Source organism: Botrytis deweyae (assembly GCF_014898535.1).
Source record: "Botrytis deweyae strain B1 chromosome Unknown BDEW_002, whole genome shotgun sequence".
NCBI classification, from domain to species: Eukaryota; Fungi; Ascomycota; class Leotiomycetes; order Helotiales; family Sclerotiniaceae; genus Botrytis; species Botrytis deweyae.
The window spans coordinates 1,932,748-1,957,086 of NW_024066209.1; the positions used below are offsets into that span (position 1 = coordinate 1,932,748).

Sequence of the window (24,339 nt, forward strand, 5' to 3'; positions counted from 1 at the left end):
TCATTAAGGTCTTTTCAACCATAACTTATGCCAGTATTAGGTATGCTTATTATATTGGCGCTATGATAGTGATTTAAATGATGGAGATAATGAATCGCGGAAGTTACGATCTCATAGATGTGGTGCTGTAGAACTCACTTGAAACTAAGGTTGAATCTAGTTGATGAGAAGGTTTGAACCTCACGAACTTCTTTTGTCGCCCTATACACAACAGAAAATATGGACAGACGTTGAATTAATAAGTGTTTTAAAGAAACCCGTCACAATTGTTTCTAATTCATTTTACACTTCAACTCCAGGCAACTTCAAACTTCCTCGTATGAAGTCTCGATTGCACTTGCAATTTTACTACCAAATTATGGCACTTCTCGTCTAAGCATTATGAGAAAACTTGTCGAAAGGATTGGGCTCAATGGATGCTTAATCAAAACATTGTCTGATATACTCTTCGGCTCGTCTTATCATCTATCATAACCCTATCTATCATATCCTTATCCAATGCAATCCGATTTTCTTCCTGTATTGCCCTTCCCGCCTATTCATTATGGTTCCATCTCAGTCTATCTAATCCCTCCCACTAGCAATCAACTGTTCCATAATATCCGCAAACCTGGCTGGTACACTACCTCTCTCCTGCTTAGCCTCCCCAACTGCCAAAAGCACCTTCTTAATACCCACACCTACACTATCACTTTCCGTGTATTGTTTTAGTTGATTCAAGGACTCTTGCAAATCGCCTTCATTGTCGAACGCTTTAACTTCTCGCAAGATAGTTGCTAGTTCGCTAAAAGTATTGACGTTGGGCACTGCGAGTTCACGGTTGAAAATGGGTTGGAGATCAAGTTGTTTGAGGACACTGCGTTGAGATGTAGTGCCTATAATCAAGAGACGACGTTGCTAGAAAGTTGTTAGTATCATGGTATAGATGAGAAAATAGAAAACTTACATTTGGTGGTTGCTTAGTGAGCAGAACCATAAGGGCTTGTAGTACCGCATTTGAGAATCGGGGACCAATAGGAACCCATTCGATAATACGCTCAATATTGTCTATAACAACAATGTTTTGAGGGGATTTGTATGCATCCATAAAGACTTTGTTGAGATATTGAATTTTTTGTGCATCACCAAATCCAACCATATTCTCGGCGGAAACAAGCTTGATGAATGGAAATTCTGAACTTTTGGCAATGGCTGCTGCGAGGGCAGTCTTTCCAGAACCAGGGGGTCCATGAAGAAGCACTGAGAGAAGAGATGTTGTTTGTGACTGTCTTACGAGATCTATGAATAGACGACCATCTTTGAGAATGGTATCAATATGCCTGCTGAAAGGCAAGATACCTGCTGCCATGGCACCTTCAAGTTCTTCTTCAGACACACCGAACGCGGCTTTGACTTCGTCAAGAGCATGCATAAAATCGCTTCTGTTGACCTTCATATTTTCGATATCATCGCTAACACCTGCTACGGTGCCAACTTTAACGTGTCGATTGAAAGCAAATGATGAAGCTGACTTGACGAGACCACCAATTTCAGCTCCCGAGAAATTCTTGGTTAGATGAGCGAGTTCAGCAACATCGACATCTGTATCCATGACATCATTCTTTAACATCTTTGAAGTGTGAATCTTAAGAATTTGTGCTCTGCCGGCTTCATCTGGCAGGGAAATTTCCATGTGAACCTCCAAACGTCCAGGTCTGAGAAGAGCGTCATCAATCATATCCATTCGATTGGTCATTCCAATAAGAAGAATATTATTGAGCTGGTCAACACCATCAAGCTTAGACAACAGTTGATTGACTACACTGTCGCCAACACCAGTTCCGCCACCTGATCCGCTTCCTCTTTGTTTGCAAACGGCATCCAATTCATCGAAAATGATGATGTGAAGACCACTCTCGTCTCCCTTCTCCTTGTACTCCTTTTCGGCATCGGCAAAAAGCTTTCGAATATTTTCTTCGGATTGACCAACGTATTTATTAAGTACTTCGGGACCGTTTATGACCTTTGGCTCTCTTGAATTCAACATCTTTCCAATTTGACGAGCAATGAGTGTCTTTCCAGTACCCGGAGGACCAAACAGAAGAATACCTTTCACGTGCTGGATGCCCAATTTCTCGATTAAACCAGGGGGGAAAATACGAGAAGCGAAAGCTCTTCGGAAAATAGCACTGAACTCAGTATCTAGACCACCAATACCCATATTTTCGAATTTAAAATCCGGCGCAATGATAGAATTAGCGGCCGGCCGCTTACTCGATCCCTTCAACTTAATGGGGGATTTTGAATCCTTATAGAATGTGATAGGAGTCGTTCTAACTAAAATACCCCGAGCTTGTGGAGCGCTGACAGTTGGAGACGGTTCGGCGTTTTTCTCCATGCTCAAATCGGACAATTGGACAGTTTTAACAAGAAATGACAAAGGGACATTTTTGTGATCCATTAGCAACCTTTGGCCAGGTGCAAAGACTTGGTTCTCGAACCACTTAATGAACACACTAGCCAATTCATCTTGGTCGTAAGGTACGTCTGTAAACTTTTTCGCTGAGGCAAATCCGACTTCGACGTCCAGAGCACCAAGGTAAGCCTGTGGGCCTTGGTAAAAAGGATCGTATGTTTCAGCGTTTATTCTATCCAGCATTCCGACATTACACCAAGTTCGTTGTGGATCCGATAAACTTATACATCCTGGAGGGAAGCCATCTAATGGCCTTGCAGTAACAACAAACATGCCATTCAGTATGAGATATATATCTGATCCGTCCTGGTTGGGTGGAAAGTCCATGGGGCATACAGCGGACCTTGTAATAATGTTAACACACGCACTGCATTATGGTTTTACCGTAAATACTCACAAATTGCCAAAAATGTATTGATTCGCCTTGGTTTTATCTTCGACTTTGGCGATACTGAGCTGTGCTCTTCGGGGAGACATTGGGCCTCTGCCACCAACAGGTTGTCTCATCGGCATAGCTTGCCTTGGAGAGGTCATAGGAGACTTCTCTGGACGTCCCCCATAACCGTTTCCATCATAACCACCCATAGCAGTGTCTTCCCGGGGAGGAGGTGCTGGAGCTCTGCCATAACCTGCAGGCGGTTGGTCTCTCGATGATCTTGGTCCCGAGCCAAATAGATTATTGCGGAGATTCATAATTTCGTTGGCAAATTCGTGTGTAAAGAAGGATGATTGTCTGTTGGGACTCGATAGATGATACGAGAGGCTTTGTAATATTCAAAGAAGGCGTGGAGATGAAACTCGTTTTAAGTTCTTATGTACACGAGGCAAAATAGTATCGGTAGTGGTAGTCGTAGCCTGCTGCGGAGTGGTTGATCTTCAGGGGGATTTCGCGAGGCACCAGCCTTATGATATCGAAAATCAAACTGTCCTTTCAACAATGACTCAAAGTTCAAAGAGAACAGATATAATTTTGTAAGTGAATAAAGTGTCAGTAAGATCCTCTATCTCCTTGAATTTCTGAGTAAACTATGAAAATATGATGTTTCCAAAGTGGACAGTGCCATTCGTGTTGCGACTGCTGTCTCTTGCAGGTTTGACATCAGCAAGCGGCGACCGAGCACAGCTAATGATTGGATTGGCCTTGTCCTCTCCAACCCCAGAATCCTTATCGCAACCTCTCAGCCTTGATCTAGATTTCTTTGTCCAAAGCGGGGATCAACAACTTCGTTTACCAATCATGCCTCTGTAAGTTTCGCTATTTTAATTATTGAAGATCAGATAACTGACGTTTACTAGTCATTTGTTGGGCAAAAAGTCGTGGAATGTCTACAACAAAGATAACATCGAGAAAGTCCGGCGCGATGAAGCTATTGCAAAAGCCAAGGAGGAGGCGGAGGAGCAACAGATGCAAGAGTTAGATGCGGAACGTCGCATGCAAATACTACGAGGAGAAATACCTACACCTCTTTCAATAGAAGACAAGCCAGAAGAACACAATGAACCGCATGAGAGACGCTCACATGGCTCCGGCGAAGAACGCAAGCGGAGACCTAGGAAACGAAATGGGGAGAACGAAACTGACTTCGAGATGCGCGTTGCAGCTCAAGATTCACAGTCTTCAAAGAATGAACGCCAAATTGTTCTACGAAAACCTACAGATGCACCATTAGTTGATCACGCGGGACACATCGATTTGTTCCCCCAAGAGCGTCCACAGAAAGTCCGAGTAGAGAAGAATGCAGAGGTGGAGCTGGAAAAGGAGAAGAAGAAGAAAGAATACGAAGATCAATATACAATGCGATTTTCGAATGCGGCAGGATTCAAACAAGCTCTCGATAACCCGTGGTATTCGAAAGCAACGGCAGAGGTGAAATCTATTGATGAAGATAACCCAGGCAAGGACGCATGGGGTAATGAAGATCCAAGACGAAATGAAAGAGATGCAGCGAGGATTATTTCAAACGACCCATTGGCTGCCATGAGACAGGGCGCTGCTCAAGTACGACAGGTAAAGAAGGAAAGAGAACAGTGGATGAAAGAGAAAGAGAGAGAAGTCAAGGAACTGGAGGCAGAGGAGCGAAGAAATAAAAGAAAGCGAAGACATACTGATGATATAGACGACGATGACCTGGAAGGGTTTAGTTTGGACAGACCTGAAAAGAGGTCACGAAGCTCCCATCATAGAACTGATCCGGAGCATGAAAAGGAACGAGAACGTAGGCATCGACATCGTCGGAGGTCAGAAAGGGATGAAATTGATCGACATCGACACAGACATCGACATCATCATCGACATCATCATCATAGAGATGAGTAGATCTATTACTTTAATATTACAACTTATAGCCTTAATTTGATACCCTTAATACTCAATCTTAACCTCGAACATATTCCCCTTGACCAGTTCTCCCAAATCACCAGCTTTCATCTCCTCCAGTGCCTTCTTAACCTCCTTGTACGTTCCATCTGACAGACCCTCCTTCCGACTACTGTAAATATCCAGCCCCTGCGGTGTAAATAAACTCGGCGCAAACCAAGTAACAACCCACCTCTCTTTCTCACCCTTCTGTGGTCCTTCCGTAATCTCCCTCTCTCCCCACCCCAAAACTTCCCAATGACTACTCGCAATCTTCAACCAACCCTTTCCTCTCCAATTCCAAGCCCCATCTCCATCTGGTGTATCAATGCCTTGTATACTTTTCGGCTGCGGCATCCAGGTTTTAGAAGTGGGTGTGGAGGTTACTTCGTCGTCAAGAAGAGGCGCTGCATGAGGAGAGGCGGGTGGTATAATTTTATAGGCTATGCGAACATTTTTCGCCTTTTTCCACATGGGAAGTGTGGAATGCGTGACGGACCAGGTGTGTTGAAGCCATTCGAGAGGTGGAGTGGTAAAGGTAGGTGAGGGGTGGTTGTATTTGAGGGGAGAGCGGATGATTATTTTGGATGTGTCAGTCATGTCTGCGACAGATTAGATTATGATGTAGGAGTTTCTGTGATGCGCGAAAGCAACATGTACTCTCAATTTCGGATTCTGCGAACGAAATGAGGTTCTCGTTTTGTAAGGCGCGATGTAGCTAAGACGTGACGATCAATTGAAACAAAGCGCCACAGAAGTATTGTATTTTTGGCACAAGCTCGCTCATCGTACACTCCCTACCTGGACATTATGCTTATTGACTGCATTTAATTATAATTATATTTGATGTGGGCAAAAACAGCAGGATTTTTGTGTCACCTATGGAGGAACCGTGAATTTCTTCATCAAATCAAAGTGAATGTGAGAAAGTAATCGAGAACCTTGGGAGCCTCGGAGCTTATCAAGTGAATCAGAGCTTGGCGAAGCTCTTGTGGATCCAATCGCAACCACCCTCTGCAAGGCTATGTGCCTAGCCTCACCAAAGTAAACAAAAAACCATCAAAACGCCCCTCGCCGTCGCACCTCAAAAAATCTGTCAAAACCCCCGGGACAATTTTTTTCGAGATCGCGCAATCTCCCTCTTTTTACATCTGCAATAAAATTTATACATCTCCCAAAAGCCCCGTATTTGACTTTCCCCTCAGACGTGCAACAAAACTTTCGAGAGGTTGAAGGTTGCGAGGCTGACCTACCAATTCAACATCCGCAACTTTATTCTCAGTAACAACAATCATAATCACTGCGTTATAAATCATGGATGATATCGAACTCGAAGATGATTCTGCCGCTATGGCAGCCATGATGGGCTTCTCTGGTTTTGGAAATCAAGACTCTCGTTCTAAGAAACGTAAATTTAATGCTGCGACGGATGCATTTGTCGAAGGCGCAGAGTTAGAAAAGATTGATCGGGGAGGGAAGAAGGGACAAGGAAGTGGTGGGAATCAAATTCCGTTGGGAAAGATGAGGGTTCTGGGAGAGAAAGCCGAGGAGAAGAGGAACGATGAAGAGATTGATTTGGGGGATGATGAAGATGCAGAGGATGAGGGACCAAGATATTTGGATACGAGTGCGCCGCCTCCGATATTTGATGGGATCGAGGGAGGGGAAAATGCCTTAGGTCAGGATGCTATATCGGACGATCCGGCGGTAGTGGAGGAAAAGCGCAAAGCACAGGAGCAGATTGATGCGATTCTAGCTGCTGCACCTGAATCAACCGAGACGAACACATCGCAATCAATTTCGGGACACCCACATGGGCTTCCGGAAAGGCCAGTGCATAGTAATATAGGATTTACAGGAAATAGTGGGAACAGGAGGGGAGGAAAAGGTGGAGGGAGTGATGCAGGAAGCATGGCAAGTTCAAGGCCGAGTGGACGGGGTGCATTTAACAAGACATGGTATGAGGGATACTATGATCGAAGTTTCAATGAGAATCCATGGGCAAAATTGGAGGAAAGCATGGGACTGGAAGCCAAGGGTACCTGGGTTTGAATGTAGAAGGGATATGGAGATACTTATAGAGGAAGGACACATACAGGCCGTTCTTGCGAGGTTACTTCTGATTTGGGGAGACGATGTCTGGGGACTGCATGTGACAAGGGATGCAAATTGCGGCGTAAATCTTGCTGTAGCGTGAGAATAAGCATCGGATGCCCAAGGGGAGAAATGGAAATGTATGTAAACATACATAGATATGTGATGAGATGTTGGACTTCGGCTGCCTTGCTACACATACAAAAAATAAAATTAAGTTTTGTACAACGGGGTAACATTCAAGAACACCTCCAGAAGTTTGGCAGCAATATTCAATTAAGTCCTGGCCATTGGAAGGGTATATCTTAGTGATCTAGAATACAATGAGTTTACGGCTAATCAGCAAAACCCTCAAACTCAACATCAGCATCATCCTCGATCTTTCTCTTTTTCACCTGCTCTATCAAATCCTGCAACTCTTTCTCCTTTGCTTGCTCTTCTTTCTTTTCTTCGTCCGTCATCTTTTCCAGTCTTTCGATCTCTCTCTTTCTCTTCTTCTTTTCTCGCTTCAACTCTTTGAGATCTTGTTTCTCGTGTTTCTGACTCCAAGCTTCCCTTTGCTTTTTCTTTGCCATTTGCTCTTCGGTTGGTACATATGGCCCGGCATTCTTTGCTTCCTCCATAGCCACTCTTCTTGCTTTCTCTCTGATCTTATCTTTATATGCATACTCAGACATATCTAATTTTATGCCCAAGGTTTTGTCACCTTCCCACTTCTTTAGTTCAGGCATTTTTGGTAACCTTACAAGTGCCCAAGCATTACCCAGGTCAGTCCAGTCAAGATCTGCAACTCTGAATATACTGCTTGCTTGATGTTTCGAATAGGCTTGAACCCAACTGACAAACGCGCGTTGTCCTTTATCATAAAGAGCACGGTCTGCGAGAACTTCTTTGCGCATCTTTGAAATTAGAATTTTAGCAGCCTCATCAGTCGTGCTGATTTCAGGCCGTTTGAGGGGTGTAATTGGGGTTTTACGGATTTCAAGAAATGGGATATAATCTTCCTCACGTCCTGGTTGTAGGAAAATGACACTCAATCCTTTTCGCCCAGCTCGACCCGCTCTTCCGCATCTGTGAAGAAACACTTTTGGGTCTGACGGTGGATCGATTTGTACTACCAAGTCGACCTGAGGTATGTCGAGACCTCTTGCGGCAACATCTGTGGTAAGAAGTATCGTCGGGGTGACTGCTGTAACATATTTGGAGAAATTTCTTTGCCTTACGTTAGGTGGGTGCTTGCCATGTAAGGAAACTAAACCAAATTGTTTGGGCAATACTGCCTCAAGTAAAGGTTGAAAGTAATCGACGGCAGCGCAAGTCGAAAGATAGATGATAGATTTCTGAGGAGTTGGTTCAAGTTGTGATAGTAAAGATAGCAACGCGGGAAACTTGTGGGTTGGTGGAGTCAGTAGGTAAGACATTTGAAGACTCGCAGGGGTCATTTTATCACCCCCTCCAGCCCCCTTAACCTTCACAGCGATTTTCACTGGATTCCTCAGACCGACCCTGACTATTTCCCCTACTGCTTCACTAACACTGGCACTGAAAAGACCTGTCCTCCTCTGCTTCGGCAGACGGCCGAGAATCTTCTGTAAATCATCCTTGAAACCCAGATCCAATAACCTATCTGCCTCGTCTAACACTAAAACCTCGAAGGAAGATTGTGGGCAATGAACATGCGGAGATGAAAGTAGTTCTAGTAATCTACCAGGTGTTGAGATGAGGAGATTGGGGCTATTCTTAAGAAATCTGCTTAGGTCTTGCGCCGGAGTAGTCGTACCCCCAAGTAATAGTTGTGGGATTACTCTTAAGGTGGACGAAGGCTTTCGTTTCTCGCCTTCCTCCAATGGTTGCAGTGCTTCCGCAGATGGCTCGTGAAATTTGAGTAGAGATGTGAGGACCGAATGAATTTGGGTCGCGAGCTCTCGAGTTGGGGAGACAATTATAGCTCCCACATGGTGTTTCTTGAGAGGTTCCTCCAATCGCAACAACTTTTCCACAACGGGTATCAGAAAGGATAAAGTTTTTCCACTACCTGTGACAGCCTTGAAGTTATTAGTACGAGGTTTGCATGGTGATATACTAGACCTACCTCAACAACGACATCTTTGTTCCCCATAAACAAGGGAATGGTGGATGCTTGTACTGGTGTCATTTTTTCAAACCCCATTGACGAGATGGCATCCAATACCCATTCCGCCAATGAAGGCGTGAGCGCATCCCAAGCTCTTGGATCTCTCTTTCTCTCGCTCTCAATTGCCATGATTATGTTGTGATGGTATGAAGCTTGTTAGGTTTTTCTACGTTTTTAGTTTTCCGTCGATGGAAATTTCTTATCTTATCGGGATCAACATTTTTTTCCGGGTCCGACCACCTAGTTAACGAGCGGGACCCTTGTCGGGAACGCACCTCTCCCTCCATACATTCAAGGTTCAAACACTTTCTGTTCTACGTCAGAAGCATGAATGCAAGAAATACTACTGGTAGGTAATCCTTTACCAATTTATCCATTGGTGAAGTAAACAAACGTTGATATTGACATGACAGGAAAATAGAGACAACGAGAGGATTATTGAAAAGGGTAAGAACATTTTATTCCATTCTACATTATTAGTAGGTAGATTCATATTCTTCCCTCAGTCATCCAGTATCAATTTCACATGTAAAAGTGTTCGTGGTCGCGTGCTTAGTCATGCTTTTCAGGAATTCAGAGTAATAATCTTCTATTCATTTCTTCTGTGCCGCGTCCGGGTCGTCTTATCAGTCCGTGTCTCATTTAATTCAATCTCCGTTGACACTTAAAAAAGAAACCACCATATAACTCATGTGCCACGTCTTCACGGGGCGCAAAAAGTCATCATATCTTTCTTCAACAATGCAGCTCAGTCTGCACTTCTTGTGCCTTCTCACACAATAAATTCGTTTGATACTACTCCCCACAACGACATAGAACGCTCTTCACGGAAAGACAAACATCTCATCTCTACCATCTCGTTATTGCGAACGTTTGCCTTTAGTCGACGGACACTCGCCGGTGTTATCCCAGTGCCTTGTTTGCCAAAATTTGCAATGTCGAGATCATATTCAGATATTCCGGCTACTCCGCGTGTCATATCTCCTTCTCCAACCCCGTCGGAACTATCCCAAAATGGAGAGTATTTCGGACCTATGACCAGATCTGCGAGAAAGAAGCTGTCAGCGCAGACAGTCCCAATAGACGAAGGGATAGATGAGGGTGAAACAGACCCCGAGGACTCAGCTATTGAGTTGGACAGATCCAGGACAAGGAGTCGAAGTCCTCTGAAACCTCGAAAAGTAGCAACTTCCACGGCCAAGAATACGAAAAAGACTTCCAAGCCTACAGATAATGTCCGTCCTGAAGAAACAAACGGTACAAATGGAAAGGCGTCAAATGGGCATCTATCCCCCACCAGCGCAAGATCTGGCTGGAGCTGGAGAGACTTCAGCAGAAGCCCAAGTCCTTTGGGACTTATACCTATCCACAGACAATGGAGGTCGTTTGTACATCGCCACGAAATACCAAGAAAGGTATTGCACGTTTCCATAGGATTCTTCACGATTTGGCTTTACATATCTGGTGTCCAAACAAATGCTATTACGCCTTATCTAATGGGTGCCCTGATACCCATAGCAAGTGTGGATTATGTCCGACATAATTATCCGGCTTTTAACGGTTTATATGTGCGGTTACTTGGAGCGTTTATGCGGGAAACCGAGTACGATGGATGGAATGGTGTCATCTGGTATTTACTTGGCGCGTGGATCGTTCTTGGATTCTTTCCGAAAGATGTTGGTGTAATGGGAATACTTCTTTTGAGCTGGTGTGATACAGCGGCGAGTACTTTTGGACGGGCCTACGGAAGATATACTCCTCGGTTGAGACGTGGTAAATCACTTGCTGGATCTCTCGCTGCATTCGCCGTTGGCGTGGTCACCGCAGCCGTATTTTGGGGGTGGTTAGCACCAAGAATCGGCCCCTTTCCCGATGATCTGGACTGGCCCTTCATGTTCTCGGGAGACCTAACCCTTCCTGTGGGAATCCGGGATCTTATTGGTTTGAATGAGGCTCAAAGCGTCATTTCTGGGGGGCTGGCTTTAGGTATAATGAGTGTTTGGACGGGTTTTACGGCGGCAGCTAGTGAGGTGGTAGACATATTTGGGTGGGATGACAACTTGACTATCCCGGTACTCAGTGGGATTGGGATGTGGGGATTTTTAAAGATATTTGGGTAGGAAGATAAAGGACAATATAATCATAGGCACAGGAGGCGTTCCGGGTAGCTCGACATAGCGAGCGTTCTAGAGATGAGATGGGGCGATAACGCAGGCATCTTCTAATGTGCATATATGGGTTCACTTCACACCGAGTTTATGTCATGTAAGGAGGGAGTACAAAATAGATGTATTAGTAGGACGGTCCGAAAATTCTATACACCAAGCATAAGCATGCAGTGAAAGATGGGTGGCTAATTTGACGAAAATTCCGAAATTGAAGCATGTGAGGACAATCTACGCATACCACCTCGAAGAATTGGTCGATATCATTCGCTGACAGGATAAATGAACACAGCCCTGCCAGTTCAACCGTTCTCACGTTCGTACATTGCTACCGCACCGTTTGATTGTAGCTCAACACTAAAATGCACATGGAACATGATATATCTGCAGGCTAGGACCCAGCTTCGGAACAACAAAATGTAATCTATTTGGTAACACATAAAACCACTTTGATGGCCTCATGAATAATATACCACTATCAATCCGATGTTCCTCGGATTAGTTGCAAACACACAGCTTGCCAGGTTGTACTAATGGAAGTGGCTTCTTAGTAGCAAAAAGTCAACGTCTTTGGTACTTTTTGCCGTCATGACGTGCAGGAGTGTTGTTCACAATGCCAGGAAAGGAATCGAGATCTCTGGGACCGAAAGCAATCCTGTGATCATTTGTCCTGCATGTATCGGTGGTTTCTCAAGAACCGAAAAGTAGGTGAAAGATATCACAATGATTGGTCTCCTTAGATGTCTAAACCCTTCAGGAATCTTCAATATCGGTGACATTTCTATTCGCCTGCTTTCTCATTCCCGTCCCAATCCGACAAGGGGGGCGTGTTGGGAGGGCATTAAACGGTAGAATCTTCAAATTGACAACGCATGCAGATGGGAACAAACGAAAGTAAGTCATACTCTCTGTAAGTAGGAGATTTTCGAAAAGCTAATTGTCCAATTGTCCAATTGTACCATTCTCTTGCTAGAAAATGTCCAGATTTCCCAATTGGAAACAACGTACTTAGGTAGCTATGAGACTATCAAATGAGTTGTACCACCTGTACCTAGGTACCTAGATACTGAGCAATACTAACTACTCAAATATGTCACTTAACAATTGTATCATGTTAGGATCTTCTCTCCGGCCCTAAAGCCTAATATTCCTGCAATGAAGCCCAAGTGAAAATCCATTGACCATTGAACGTTCAGAAATCTTTCCGCCATGATTATCTTACTTTGCCTTACCAATACCTTGATACCTTACCACCTTACATGATCACCTAACCTTACTAACGATGCTCATGTGGAAACCCCTAGGAAAATCCTACATGGTATATTCATCCAATGCTGCTTTTATGTCGGGAACCTCAATTCACTTGATTAATCCTTTTATTCTAGCGTGAGCGCGCTTGCTCGTTTGTTCGTCGGTTTTCAGGCCTTGCTAAATCCTTTTACGGCATAGTTCGTTTCCTTGAAAATTATAGAGAATGAACTTGTCCACCACCACCACCACTACTACCACCAACCCTTCCATTCCTTCCTCTCTCCCACCCTTTCCACCAATCCAATCCCCTCGGCATATGCAATAGCAACATGGCCTATCTCTGATCAATAACACTTTCTACTCTGGAACCAATCCACATCAACTGCGTAAGCCAGAGTCTTCAAGGGTCACCCCATCGAGAGATACTACTGCATGTCTGGAGGGGCTCGGGTTAAACGTGAGAGGATGGAAAGGGTGGATTGGAGGAGGCTGATGATAATGGACTAGTAAGGAAAGGGGCAAGAGAGCAAACGATCAGCCTATCTCTTCCTTCTTGACGCGGGGTCATTGATAAGTAGGTAAGGAAGTTCGGGGACAAGACAAATTTCCTATTCCCCCTCCTCAATGCTAGTCCTCTCTAGGTGATTTGGGCCAGCTGGCCGTGTATAAAAGGAAGCTTGAGATCCTTCTCTCCAGAATCTCTTTCTTCTTCCTTTTAATCCATTTTCAAATCCATTCTCAACTCTACACCGCTTCATACAAACAACTTTATCTTGTCTAACAAAGAAGACTTCTCATACTCATTGACCCTTACATTATTGTCTGTGCTTGACCATTGTATCATATCACCATCAAGATATTACAATTGCATCTTTCCTATTACTCGCATTGCATAGCAATCCATATCGAAAAAATTCATTCGTCTAAAGTTCTTTGTTGTCGTTTACAAATTTTTAACTTCACTCTAATTATACGCTATTACATCATGGCCTACCAAGCAACCTACTACCAAACCACTTCCCTCCCCATTCCCGTTCCTACAAAATCTCAACAAGTTTCTTATTACACTCCACAAAATACAACTTATGGTGTCTCGCCACCAGAAGCTCCAGAATCTGTCACTACAGGTTCAGGCATGACGCCTGCATATGGACATTCGACTTACTCTGCTACTTCCAGTAGTTATGCTGGGAGTGCAAGTGGTGAATATGATAGCACCGCTTCCGCCAATGGTGTCGATTTGCAAGAATATATGCAAGATCGATTTTCTGGCGCATTTGATCCTCTTCCTTTAGATCGCACTCTAGCAGTTCAAGCACAAACGTGAGAATTGAGTCCTGAACACCTTCCTTCAATTTTCACCCACTGACATTTCCATCAGATCTGGTTTGTTGAACGCAAAACATAGAGAAATCATGGATTTGCAAGCATTGGCACAACAACGTCTTGCGAGAACTAGAGCGAGATTGCAAGAAGGTTATCAAGATGCCAAGGAGGTGAAGGCTAATTTAGAGTGGACTCAACATCGAATGGGGTGAGTCGATTTTTCTATTGTTATTCCACTAAACCTCAAATCTAACAACATTCCAGAGCCATGAAAACCAAAGTCTCAAAACGACACCCCAAAGAATACGCACAAGCTCGCGAACGTTACCCATCTCCAGAGTACTAAAAGCATATTTCTTCATATTGCTTATTTCCTACTTCTATCCATCGCTTACGAAAAAAAGTCCCCTTTTTCTTTTCCTTGATACCGTTCGTGTTAGCCGCAGCCCGTGAATTATTATCTGCGCTGCTTTTATTTTCACTCAAAGCGGAACTTCAAAGCATTTTCTAACGAAGTAACGACGATTATGATTGGGTGGAGCGCTTGTTTCCAGTGCGGGGATGGAGCAGCGCCGGTTGAACACGCTCTTTAGTGTTTGCAGCTGGTAAGAGACGCCAGGGCTGCAGTAGTTCCCGTTTATGCATGGTTCTGCGGGCCCCTGGGAACCAGGTTCTGCAGCTGTGGAGCTGTATGTGGTGTGGTTGGAATGAGATGGTATGAAATGGTGTGAGACTGAGACCGTGGGATTCGGGTGGAGGGTTTGTTTGTAGAATGATTGGACTGTATTTTTCTTGGGCGTGCGAGGTTGGTTTGAGTACTGGCGTGAGGGGTGGGTGGGATTTTGTAAGGCAAAATGAAATGGCGTGGGTTTATCAAGTAATTTTGGGTGGCTACTGGAGTTAGAATTGGACTGGAGATGAATATGGAGTTGGTAAATACAAGGACTCTTCAAATATATGCAGATGCTTGTATGTGAGTGGTCGATGTGTGTAAATTGTGACCTGAATAGGTATAGACGATGGGCTGAGAGGGGTAGATATGGGTCCCTTTTGCCTCTGAGACATATCATGCGTCTTCCTCCCGCCTGACACCCCACTTGCCCATCTGTGTGTCCTTCTACGGACTAGGGGACGAGAATCGACCCTAATTCAGATGCCCTTATTACGCTAATGACATAATCAGGTCTCCTGCTAACCTCTCCAGTTCTTGACTGGGAATTGGTTGTCGAGCCCTCCCATCCTCCTATTCCTAGTACTTCCTCCGTAATGCAAGGCTAAAAAGACCCTTCTTTCCCTATGTCATACGCCAAATCTTTAAGCGCAAACGGCAAGCAGTCTGTAGGTGCCATGTAAACAGCCCACACGCCTGCTCATCTCATATATTACCCCCAAGCATATCGTCACCATCCACATTAGAAGAACTTTCAAATCACATTCCCAAGGTCAGCGCCAACAGCAAGACTTTTTTATGACAGAGTCTCTTTTCCTCCAACACCTCCATTAACTCCCCCATTCGCATCCCCATTCCCACCACCCCTCTCCTCTCCCCCAAACAACCCTCTTCTCCCTCCCCTCCAAACCCTCTCCAGCACCGCTCTCCCAGGCAACAACCTCTCAAAGACAACAACCAACTCGCCCTCTCCCTCCACAACAACCACTAACACATAGCGCACCTCAAAATTCGAAAATACTTCGTTGATGTAGATATCTTGAATCTTTTGACTCGGGATGAATCTCGTTTTCGTAGTACTCAGGTATGTTTTCGGAGAACTTGAGATTTGGAGACCGAGATGGCGGAGGATTAGTAGGGACTCGGAGGTGTGAGGGCGCAGGGTGAGGAAGAGGAGGAGGGCGAGGGAAATAGGAACGAGGAGTAGAGGTGAGAGGAGAGTGGTGAGAGCTTGGAGGAGGAGGATAGACGGAGGGATGGTGAGAGAGGAGAGGATGCTCGGGGGAGGGAGAAGAGTTAGGTAATAGGTATATAGGAGGAGGAGAATCGCGAGGGCAAGGACCACTCGGATGATGTGTGTGAGGATTAGGAGAATGCGGAGGGGGAGGGCCAGAGGTGGGCGGGTGCTGACGGTGTATTCGATTGTTGTTGGGGATGGCCGGCGGATATAGAGGGTGGGGGGACAGGTGAGCATGGTTGGTGCATCAATTTATCTCTCATGGATAGTTGAGAGAACTTGGAGAGTAGAAGATTGAGAGTTACTCAATGCATATTGTGTTGTGTGTTGTGATGGGAAATTGGTTTCGGCAGACGAGGCTTATCGATAAGGATGTTTATTTTTTGGATCCAAACAAGGCTGAAAGTCAAAGATAAATTGGAGATTGAGGATTGATGGTTTGGTATGAGTTAAATTCTTATTAGTAGCAAAGAGTATCATGTATCAATGCCAATTTCCCTTTCTCATTGTATATTTTTTACGAATGCATACGTGGCAGATCTGCAAGCCATTCCGGTTCCCGTGAGCTTCCCCGAGCCCGCCAGATAAAAGTCTACCTAGGTACTTTGATACCAACGATGATTTCCCCATCGCCATAGTCAGAACTATAGACCAACTCTCCAAACTTCAAATCTATCAAATTGGCCGCAAATCATCCCATTTCCCCCCACAATCTCCCGCTCACTCCCCAGTATCAATTTCCAAGTCAATTTGCACCCCATTACCAACCCCATAATCCTCCAGCGTCAATTTATCCTTAAACGGCCGCTCTCCCTGTCTCTTCAACATAATTTCATGCGGTTGTCTGCCAATCCTCGCGGCTACCTGCGCTTTAAAAAGCCTAATTGGATCACTTGCCAAGCACGGAATGGCAGCTTTCGTTCCCAACCGATCATTAACATGAACAATAATCATGGCTTCATTCGATGGGGCCGCTGAAGCAGTGACGGGTGTAGATATCGAAGCTGCAGGTGTTCTAACAGGAGCAGACATAGAATCCGTGGTTTGATTTTTAGATTTGGAGGAAGATGAGGCAGAAGAAGCTTTGAATTTCGAAAATGCAGATGCGCCGAATTTGCTGGCTATGTCGAGTGCATCTTCCTCCTCTGGCTGCTCAGCATCTTTTGATTTCTCTTCATCTTTCTTTTGCGCTTTACTAGTAGAAGAAGAACCAAACTTTCCAGCTACATCTAAATCATCATCTGCAGCACCTTTTGGGGGCGAAGGTCTTCTTCGTTCCGGTTCGCGCTCACGTTCGCGCTCTCGTTCTCGAGTTGGTGATTTTCTTCTATCTCTTCTGGGCGATCGCGATCGTTTGCGGTAAGTTTTATCGGTATCGCGTTCAGGAGATCGGGAGCGAGCTCGCTTTTTAAGTTTGAGACCTGCCATGGTGTTTATGAGATTATGAAGAGGAAGCTCTTGCAGCTGGCTTGCGATATTCTGGTATCCGTTCGGCTAATTCTCGGTCCCTTTTTCAATACCACCAATCTGTGATGTGATATTAGGGAAAAACTATATCCTGTTTGACATTTTGAGATTGAGATATTGATTACAACACTATCATAACCATGGCACTTTAAATCTTGTCCTATTTCTGTACAGAGTAGTAGTATGATAGTGTTTATCTCTCGTGTGGATACCTGTAGACAAACGAAAAAAAAGACTATTTTCTTGTACAAGATGGAAGATTTATTGCAGTGATTATTTTGAACAAAGCTTTTATTGAAAGTGCTGACTATTTTGTCAATGCAAAATATGTGTTATGCAAAAGCATCTAAGCCTAAAGACAATACCCTGACACTGCCGTCCCTACGCCAATTTATAAACAAGCAACCCTATACGCCCAGACTCATGATATCCGAAGCATTATGATACAGAACTGAAAGAAGAGTTACGTCCAATCAATCAATCCTTGCTCTTCTTCTTCTTCTTTTTCTCAGACTTTTCACCATCGTCTTCTGACTTTCTCTTCTTGCTGCCGTTGACTTCTGGTGTATCATTTACGGCGCTCTTTTTCGCTTCCTTCTCAGCCTTTGCAGCCTTTTTAGCTTCCTTTGCGGCTTTCTTGGCGGCCTTTTCAGCTTTCTTTGCAGCCTTCTCGGCCTTCTTAGCTTCCTTGTCTCCCTTCTTGGGTTTCTTCTCAGAAGCATCACTATCGTCGGAAGAATCAGAACCAGATTCTTCAGCGACTTCTTCGATGAGTCTAAAATAGTTAGCTTCGAACGTAATGTGTGAGCAAGAAGCATTTCAACTTACTGCTTGTTCTTCTTCTCTCTGATAGGAACTGTGGCAGCTGGTTCATCTCCAGCAAGTCCATCTGCATCTGCGTTGTACTTGCGGGCTTCCTTGACTTCCCATTTACCAGGAGCTGAGGTGGTCTTGCCATTTGGTCCAACAGCAACACCTCGAGGAAGGAGGGGCTTTCCTTCAAGTCCTCTAAGGTGACGCTCAATCTTGGCACGTGAAGTGACACCCAGTGCAGATCTCTCCTCGTCATCAACGTCGTCACCCTTGCCTTCACCTTGTGCACTCCAGTCTGATAAAGCATCAACGCGGAGACCAATGGCTGCCTTGGCAGCCAACATACGGGCGATCTTTCCCTTGTTTTTGCCGGTAGCTTGACCAACCAATGAAGCATGATAGATAAGACCGTACTTTGGTGTGTCATGTTTCGTTTTGAGAGCTCTGAATAGAGCCTTCTCAGCACCAAGAATTTGGATGGTACTGGCAGGGCTCTTTGCGAGATTCATGAGAGATCCAGCGTGGGCGATCAATCGAGCTCCAACCAAATCACCGACCAACTCAGTCAAGTTGGGGGCAATTGCTTGCATACGAGCAGTCAAGTAGCTTGACAATTGTTGGCGGTATTCGGTGAAGCCAACAACTTGCTCAGCCAAAAGCTTGATGTTATCCAAATCTTCTTGAGTGATTTCAGTACCCATACTAACTTCAGCAGCAGCTTTAATGGCAGTTTCGATTTCTTCTGGGAGAATATCTGCAAGATCGGTACTGGAAGTGTTGACGCGCATACCGACCTTCAAGATGACTCTAGCATAGGCCAAGTTGTCGTTAACAATCTTGCCCATTTCTGGGAAATGCCATCCGTACCATTCCTTGACTCTCATAGCGTACGTGTTTAGCTCCTTGTCCAGGTCGTCCAATAACGAAATAGCTTGTACAATCATAGTATCAACCTTATCGGGAGAGAACTTCAGCTTGTGGCGCGACAAAGAATGCGACAGACCGAGCGACATGGTGGAGATGTGTTCGGGAAGGAGACCTGGGATCAAAGAGGGGAGGTGATCGCGGATTCCACGGAAAATGTCATTTGTTTTCGAGTCGGAAATTGGTGTCAGAGTCAAACCTGGAAGTTTGTTGATAGCTTGTCCCAATTTAGGATCGGCGACTGCCAAAGATGCCTTCTTCTCATCTTTCAAGGTATCGAGCAGTGATGCAAGCATAGGTGAAACCTTTCCCTCGACCAACGAAGCAACCTCCTCCAAAGCTGTCGCGGCACTGTCGAACTTTTGGAACTGCTTAAGCTTCAATCTGATATGTGTAATTGAACATGTTAGAAGTCTGTATCTCAATTGGAAATGTGCGATGTTGGATCAATTGCACTCACAATCCATTGATACCCTCTGCGGTCTCAATTTCTGAAGCAACATCGTCCTTCTTCAAAAGCTTTTTGTCAGCCTTGAATAAGACCAATCCAGCCGCCGTCTCCGTAAGAATAAATAAAGGCGCCATTGTGAAGAAATAATCCAAGTCTCTTCGTGGTGATGTTGTTCAATGGGCGTCCAAATTCTGAAGCTTGAGGTTTTTTGCAAGGAATAATTTTTTGTTCAAGCAAAAAATAGTGGCAGACGCTAATGAGAATCTCGAGCCAAACAGGGGTGCCCACAGTGGCTTAGTGGTCGGGTCAGGTGACAAATAACCAACTTCATTGAACCCACTCGCAATCCATGCAAGTAGTTCTTGCGAAGGCAACTCAACTGGTCCAGACAAACCTCAAGCAACGACAATAGATCGTGTTCGCAGACAACGAAAGAAAATGGAAGGTCTATTTTTCAATGTTCAGAATGGGTAAGGTTTCAGAATCACGACTTATACCATCCATGACTAATACGTTCGTAGCTACATCGAGGGTATCGTCAGAGGTTATCGCAACGGACTCTTGACTGGCCAGAACTATAATAATTTGATTCAATGCGAGACTATCGATGGTAATTAATTCTCTCATGTACATCAAATACATTTAGTAACGAGGGGCTAGATCTTAAGCTTCAACTTGGGCCAGCGTATGGCGATTTCCTAGCATCACTTCCACCTAATCCTTCAACATCTACCCTCGCTGCCAAAACGACCGACAAACTCATCTCCGAATTTCGATACCTACGCGCAAACGCAGTCGGCTCACTTGCAAAGTTTATGGACTACCTGACGTATGGATACATGATCGATAATGTAGCCCTTTTGATTACTGGTACTCTCCATGAAAGAGATACCCGAGAACTACTTGAACGATGCCATCCTCTTGGTTGGTTCGAAACTATGCCTGTCTTGTGTGTGGCTACAAATATAGAAGAGTTATACAACAGTGTCTTGATTGAAACTCCATTGGCACCCTACTTTAAGGGGAGTTTAAGTCACCAAGATTTGGATGAGCTCAACATTGAGATTGTCCGCAATACCTTGTACAAAAACTACCTAGAGGACTTCTACAACTTTGTCAATACCGACCCAGAAATGGCCAACACCCCGACAGCTGAAGTTATGTCTGAGATGCTCGAATTCGAAGCCGATAGAAGAGCTATCAACATTACCCTCAACTCTTTCGGCACAGAGCTATCAAAGAAAGACCGCCAAAAGCTATACCCAAGCTTTGGGCGCCTTTCTCCATCGGGAACGATTTTACTTTCAAGAGCAGAGGATATAGAAGGCGTTAGACTTGCTGTTGAGGGAGTTAGTGATTATAAGGGTTATTTTGATGCCACTGGAATGGGGCAAAGTACCACAGGAGCGGGCAACATGAGTGGAGGAGCTGGCGGTAACGAAAAAAGTTTAGAAGATCTGTTTTACCAAAAGGAGATGGAAATTTCCAAGGGTGCATTCACAAGACAATTCACGTTTGCCATTGTCTATGCATGGGTCAAGTTGAGAGAACAGGTATGTGTAATACTCGTACACTGCTAACGGATGGACACTGACATTCACAGGAAATCCGCAACATCACCTGGATCGCCGAGTGTATAGCACAAAACCAAAAGGAACGAATCGGCAACTACATCAGTGTATTCTAGTATGGGGATAAATATGTTATTAATAGTCTTTTCTTCAAACCTGACAGTTGGCTGTTGGGTCTTTGTACTGGTCTAGTTGGCGAGCTGGCGTAGGGAGATTACGGATACTGATTTCAAAATTGCAAGACAAACTTTTACACCTTTCAGGATGTGTTCTCTGGGCGTGGTGATATACATATTGATATTATTTACAGACTGATCTCCCCTTTCCATGTACCCTCTGTCAAGCCCAAGGTTGCGATCAAATTCTCCCATCTATCACTTCCTCGCTCCTTTTTCCTTAAATAGTTTAGCAGCTTCTGCCTCCTGTGGACCAACAAACGCAAGTTTCTCTTGTTAACTTTATCCTTATTTCCCCGCTTCGATTCCAGTTGATTCGCCAAGACCCTGATTTTTGTAGTCAAAATCGCAATCTGAACCTCAGAACTGCCGGTGTCAGGACCAGCTCTTGGTGTCTTTTCTGGCAGATCAGCGCCTTCAATAGCATCGCGCGTAGGTGCCCTGGGCCTCAATACTCCATCCGTCTGGTGACGTCCAAATGTATTTATGCACCTTACAATATTCGCTCTGGTCTTATCCTTCGAACTTGCATTTTCTAAGCTTACAATACGTGCTAATGCTGCGGCCGCATTCGCATGAGCCTCCTCGTGCTGTTTCTTTGCCTGCTCCTCGGCGTGAACATCTGCTAGATCTCGATTCTCGGCCAACAGAGGCTCTGTAAGGTAGTATGAATGTTGAATGGCACCTTGAAGTTCAGTTGGGGTCAAGAAGTGATTCAAAAGAACATTGTCGACATTTTTTATCTTCGCGCCCTCTCCAGAACCTTTGGTTATAGTTGCATCGAGTTTGAGCGTGGATCCTCCAACGTTATCAAGAGATTCCAGAAATGGTGTCGACACACCCCGTACCGGATCCCCCAATGATGATTCCCGCTCCTTCTTTAACACGGCCTGCCTTTCCAAATTCGACTGCTTTCTCTGTCTAGATTGTGCTAATGCGTAAGGATCTTTATGCGCTCTTCGCTGGGCAAATGTAGCCGCATTAGCTGCGGATGTGGTTGAGAAAGAGCATGTTGATGAACTTGAGATCGGGCGAAAACGCACTATTGTTACGATTAGATAAATTGATTCATGAATTTGTCGGTGTCTTCATCTTACAAGGAGTTGCACTCAATCGCGAAATGATGGATATTCGAGGAGGCATTGTGAATGTGTTTAATCAAATCAACTCATTTATTTTATCAGCCCAGTACTTTGCTCCCCTCAAAGTCCCATCTGGATAAATTTCCGAGCTAACCCAAATATGATTAGCATGTATCGCGAACTCAAGCCTTGTATTTATGGCAATAATTACAAGGGTCAACTGACAATCTTGATTAGGGTTTCGCATACTTTTATCTCGCACTATCGCAAAATTATTCTTCGTCCTCAGCAAATCGACAACTTTCGACAACCATCTTCCAAAGGTTTGACCAAATTCGACAACCACATCAAATCGCAAAGATGGCACCTTCTCAACTCCCCGCGATTTTCAATCCTACCTCCCAGGATATTGAGCAGCTTTTGGCCGCTCAATGCCATTTGGGAGCCAAGAACTTGCAAGTTCACATGGAGCCATACCTCTGGAAGACTCGCCCAGATGGAATCAATGTTATCAACATTGGCAAGACCTGGTATGTTTGAACAGAATGAAATTTGAATGCGCCAGTTGAAAAAAGTTGGATCTAATAAATCTATTTTTACAGGGAGAAGATCGTCCTTGCTGCCCGTATCATCGCAGCCATCGACAACCCAGCTGATATCTGTGTTATCTCTGCTCGTCCTTACGGTCAACGTGCCGTCTTGAAGTTCGCCGCCCACACTGGTGCCGTTGCCATCGCTGGTCGTTTCACCCCTGGTAACTTCACCAATTACATCACCAGATCCTTCAAGGAACCCCGCCTCATCATTGTTACCGACCCACGTACCGATGCTCAAGCTATCAAGGAGGCTTCCTACGTTAACATCCCAGTTATCGCCCTTTGCGACACCGATTCCCCAACTGAGTTCGTCGATGTAGCTATCCCAACCAACAACAAGGGTCGTCACTCCATTGGTTTGGTTTGGTGGATGTTGGCCCGTGAGGTCCTCCGTCTCCGTGGTTCCATCGCTTCCCGTGAGGCCGAGTGGGACACCATGGTTGATTTGTACTTCTACCGTGACCCAGAAGCTGAGGAGAACAAGGAGGCTATTGAGGAAGCCAAGGCTCCAGGTGCTGATGAGGTATGTCATATATTCCAGATTGATTTTGAGAGATCTTTTGCTAATCAATCTTACAGGTCGGTGCCGCTGCTGTTGACCAAGGATTCGCAGGTGCTGGTGACTGGGAGGTCTCTGGTGCTACTGCTGGTGCATTCACTGCTGCTAGCAACACTGCTGCCGCTGGTGGAGCTTCATGGGATGCTGCTGAGCCATCTGACTGGGCTGCTGCACCAGCTGCCGCTGGACAAGAGTGGGCTGCTTCCGGTACCGAGCAATGGTAAATGTCACACTACCCAACAAAAAATAATTAAGATGTTTCCGCAATGAACTGTATTCCTTGGGGGTAAAATTTGAAAGCACTTATGAGGGAAAGATACTCGATTACCGTTCATGTGTCATGGTTTGAGAGGGAAAGCCCTGTGCGTTCAAAAGGAGTGGACTTGATCGTTATTCCGCTCTCAATGAAATGAGTCTCTGGTTGTGGCATGACAATCTCAGATTATCTTTGCAGAGGATTGATATTTTCGCTGTGATATGAAGCTTCGTCGTAATAAATGGAGCATGTCATAAAATCTAATCAAACGCATTGCAAAAATACATCGATCTCAGACCATGATCCAGTGTATTTGTGCATAATCCTCTTGCAGTTTCTTTTGTATTCCCATGCCATTTCTTTCCGCTCAATCTCTTGTTCGCCCAAATCGCGACCAACCAGTCTGCCTCTGAACCCCCAGCACACGCCGGTTTATTATCCATCCATTCTCTGTCAACCCCCTCATCGATGCATCTTTCCTAGTGAGTTCCTATTCCTGCCATGGTCAGCCATGCGAAAGCTAGCTTCAAGAGTTCTCGTTATGCCTAGCAAGGTTTGTTTTGTAATTGTAAAAACTTGCGAGCAGAAATCGCTCCTCAGATAGGTACAATCAGAGGAGAACAGAAAGCCTGAGAAATGCAAGGGCGTTGTGGACAGATGTAAAGGACGATTTGAATAAAAAATCGATTAGATACTACCTAGGTAGGCCTTGCTTAAATTTTTTCAGAACAGAAATGTTTTCAATGCGCATCGCCA

The 24,339-nt window shown here is 44.8% G+C and overlaps 13 protein-coding genes across 13 annotated transcripts; 6 read left to right on the plus strand and 7 right to left on the minus strand.

Annotated features, from left to right (window-relative positions):
• Positions 1-564: 564 nt before the first annotated feature.
• On the minus strand, positions 565-3,148 carry EAE98_001278 (uncharacterized protein; the record flags this gene model as incomplete). The annotated part of the gene is made up of 3 exons (XM_038948896.1): positions 565-897; positions 947-2,798; positions 2,853-3,148. The coding sequence occupies 3 exons, from the start codon at positions 3,146-3,148 to the stop codon at positions 565-567; spliced, it is 2,481 nt and encodes an 826-aa protein (XP_038815162.1).
• A 343-nt stretch (positions 3,149-3,491) lies between these two features.
• Positions 3,492-4,791, plus strand: EAE98_001279 (uncharacterized protein; the record flags this gene model as incomplete). Its single annotated transcript, XM_038948897.1, has 2 exons — positions 3,492-3,700; positions 3,752-4,791. The coding sequence occupies 2 exons, from the start codon at positions 3,492-3,494 to the stop codon at positions 4,770-4,772; spliced, it is 1,230 nt and encodes a 409-aa protein (XP_038815163.1). The 3' UTR covers positions 4,773-4,791.
• A 26-nt stretch (positions 4,792-4,817) lies between these two features.
• EAE98_001280 (uncharacterized protein) lies at positions 4,818-5,411 on the minus strand (the record flags this gene model as incomplete). The annotated part of the gene is made up of 1 exon (XM_038948898.1): positions 4,818-5,411. One exon carries the CDS (start codon positions 5,409-5,411, stop codon positions 4,818-4,820), a length of 594 nt encoding a protein of 197 aa, XP_038815164.1.
• Positions 5,412-6,125: 714 nt separating this feature from the next.
• On the plus strand, positions 6,126-6,863 carry EAE98_001281 (uncharacterized protein; the record flags this gene model as incomplete). The annotated part of the gene is made up of 1 exon (XM_038948899.1): positions 6,126-6,863. The coding sequence occupies one exon, from the start codon at positions 6,126-6,128 to the stop codon at positions 6,861-6,863; it is 738 nt and encodes a 245-aa protein (XP_038815165.1).
• A 377-nt stretch (positions 6,864-7,240) lies between these two features.
• EAE98_001282 (uncharacterized protein) lies at positions 7,241-9,168 on the minus strand (the record flags this gene model as incomplete). The annotated part of the gene is made up of 2 exons (XM_038948900.1): positions 7,241-8,950; positions 8,998-9,168. 2 exons carry the CDS (start codon positions 9,166-9,168, stop codon positions 7,241-7,243), a joined length of 1,881 nt encoding a protein of 626 aa, XP_038815166.1.
• Positions 9,169-9,974: 806 nt separating this feature from the next.
• Positions 9,975-11,159, plus strand: EAE98_001283 (uncharacterized protein; the record flags this gene model as incomplete). Its single annotated transcript, XM_038948901.1, has 1 exon — positions 9,975-11,159. The coding sequence occupies one exon, from the start codon at positions 9,975-9,977 to the stop codon at positions 11,157-11,159; it is 1,185 nt and encodes a 394-aa protein (XP_038815167.1).
• A 2,281-nt stretch (positions 11,160-13,440) lies between these two features.
• Positions 13,441-14,127, plus strand: EAE98_001284 (uncharacterized protein; the record flags this gene model as incomplete). The annotated part of the gene is made up of 3 exons (XM_038948902.1): positions 13,441-13,778; positions 13,837-13,989; positions 14,046-14,127. The coding sequence occupies 3 exons, from the start codon at positions 13,441-13,443 to the stop codon at positions 14,125-14,127; spliced, it is 573 nt and encodes a 190-aa protein (XP_038815168.1).
• A 1,120-nt stretch (positions 14,128-15,247) lies between these two features.
• On the minus strand, positions 15,248-15,925 carry EAE98_001285 (uncharacterized protein; the record flags this gene model as incomplete). Its single annotated transcript, XM_038948903.1, has 1 exon — positions 15,248-15,925. The coding sequence occupies one exon, from the start codon at positions 15,923-15,925 to the stop codon at positions 15,248-15,250; it is 678 nt and encodes a 225-aa protein (XP_038815169.1).
• A 483-nt stretch (positions 15,926-16,408) lies between these two features.
• Positions 16,409-17,116, minus strand: EAE98_001286 (uncharacterized protein; the record flags this gene model as incomplete). Its single annotated transcript, XM_038948904.1, has 1 exon — positions 16,409-17,116. The coding sequence occupies one exon, from the start codon at positions 17,114-17,116 to the stop codon at positions 16,409-16,411; it is 708 nt and encodes a 235-aa protein (XP_038815170.1).
• Positions 17,117-17,632: 516 nt separating this feature from the next.
• On the minus strand, positions 17,633-19,477 carry EAE98_001287 (uncharacterized protein; the record flags this gene model as incomplete). The annotated part of the gene is made up of 3 exons (XM_038948905.1): positions 17,633-17,930; positions 17,984-19,276; positions 19,353-19,477. 3 exons carry the CDS (start codon positions 19,475-19,477, stop codon positions 17,633-17,635), a joined length of 1,716 nt encoding a protein of 571 aa, XP_038815171.1.
• Positions 19,478-19,781: 304 nt separating this feature from the next.
• On the plus strand, positions 19,782-21,030 carry EAE98_001288 (uncharacterized protein; the record flags this gene model as incomplete). Its single annotated transcript, XM_038948906.1, has 4 exons — positions 19,782-19,813; positions 19,865-19,953; positions 20,004-20,896; positions 20,947-21,030. 4 exons carry the CDS (start codon positions 19,782-19,784, stop codon positions 21,028-21,030), a joined length of 1,098 nt encoding a protein of 365 aa, XP_038815172.1.
• A 188-nt stretch (positions 21,031-21,218) lies between these two features.
• EAE98_001289 (uncharacterized protein) lies at positions 21,219-22,233 on the minus strand (the record flags this gene model as incomplete). The annotated part of the gene is made up of 2 exons (XM_038948907.1): positions 21,219-22,132; positions 22,188-22,233. The coding sequence occupies 2 exons, from the start codon at positions 22,231-22,233 to the stop codon at positions 21,219-21,221; spliced, it is 960 nt and encodes a 319-aa protein (XP_038815173.1).
• Positions 22,234-22,532: 299 nt separating this feature from the next.
• EAE98_001290 (uncharacterized protein) lies at positions 22,533-23,551 on the plus strand (the record flags this gene model as incomplete). The annotated part of the gene is made up of 3 exons (XM_038948908.1): positions 22,533-22,702; positions 22,775-23,291; positions 23,348-23,551. The coding sequence occupies 3 exons, from the start codon at positions 22,533-22,535 to the stop codon at positions 23,549-23,551; spliced, it is 891 nt and encodes a 296-aa protein (XP_038815174.1).
• Between the last annotated feature and the right edge of the window lie 788 nt (positions 23,552-24,339).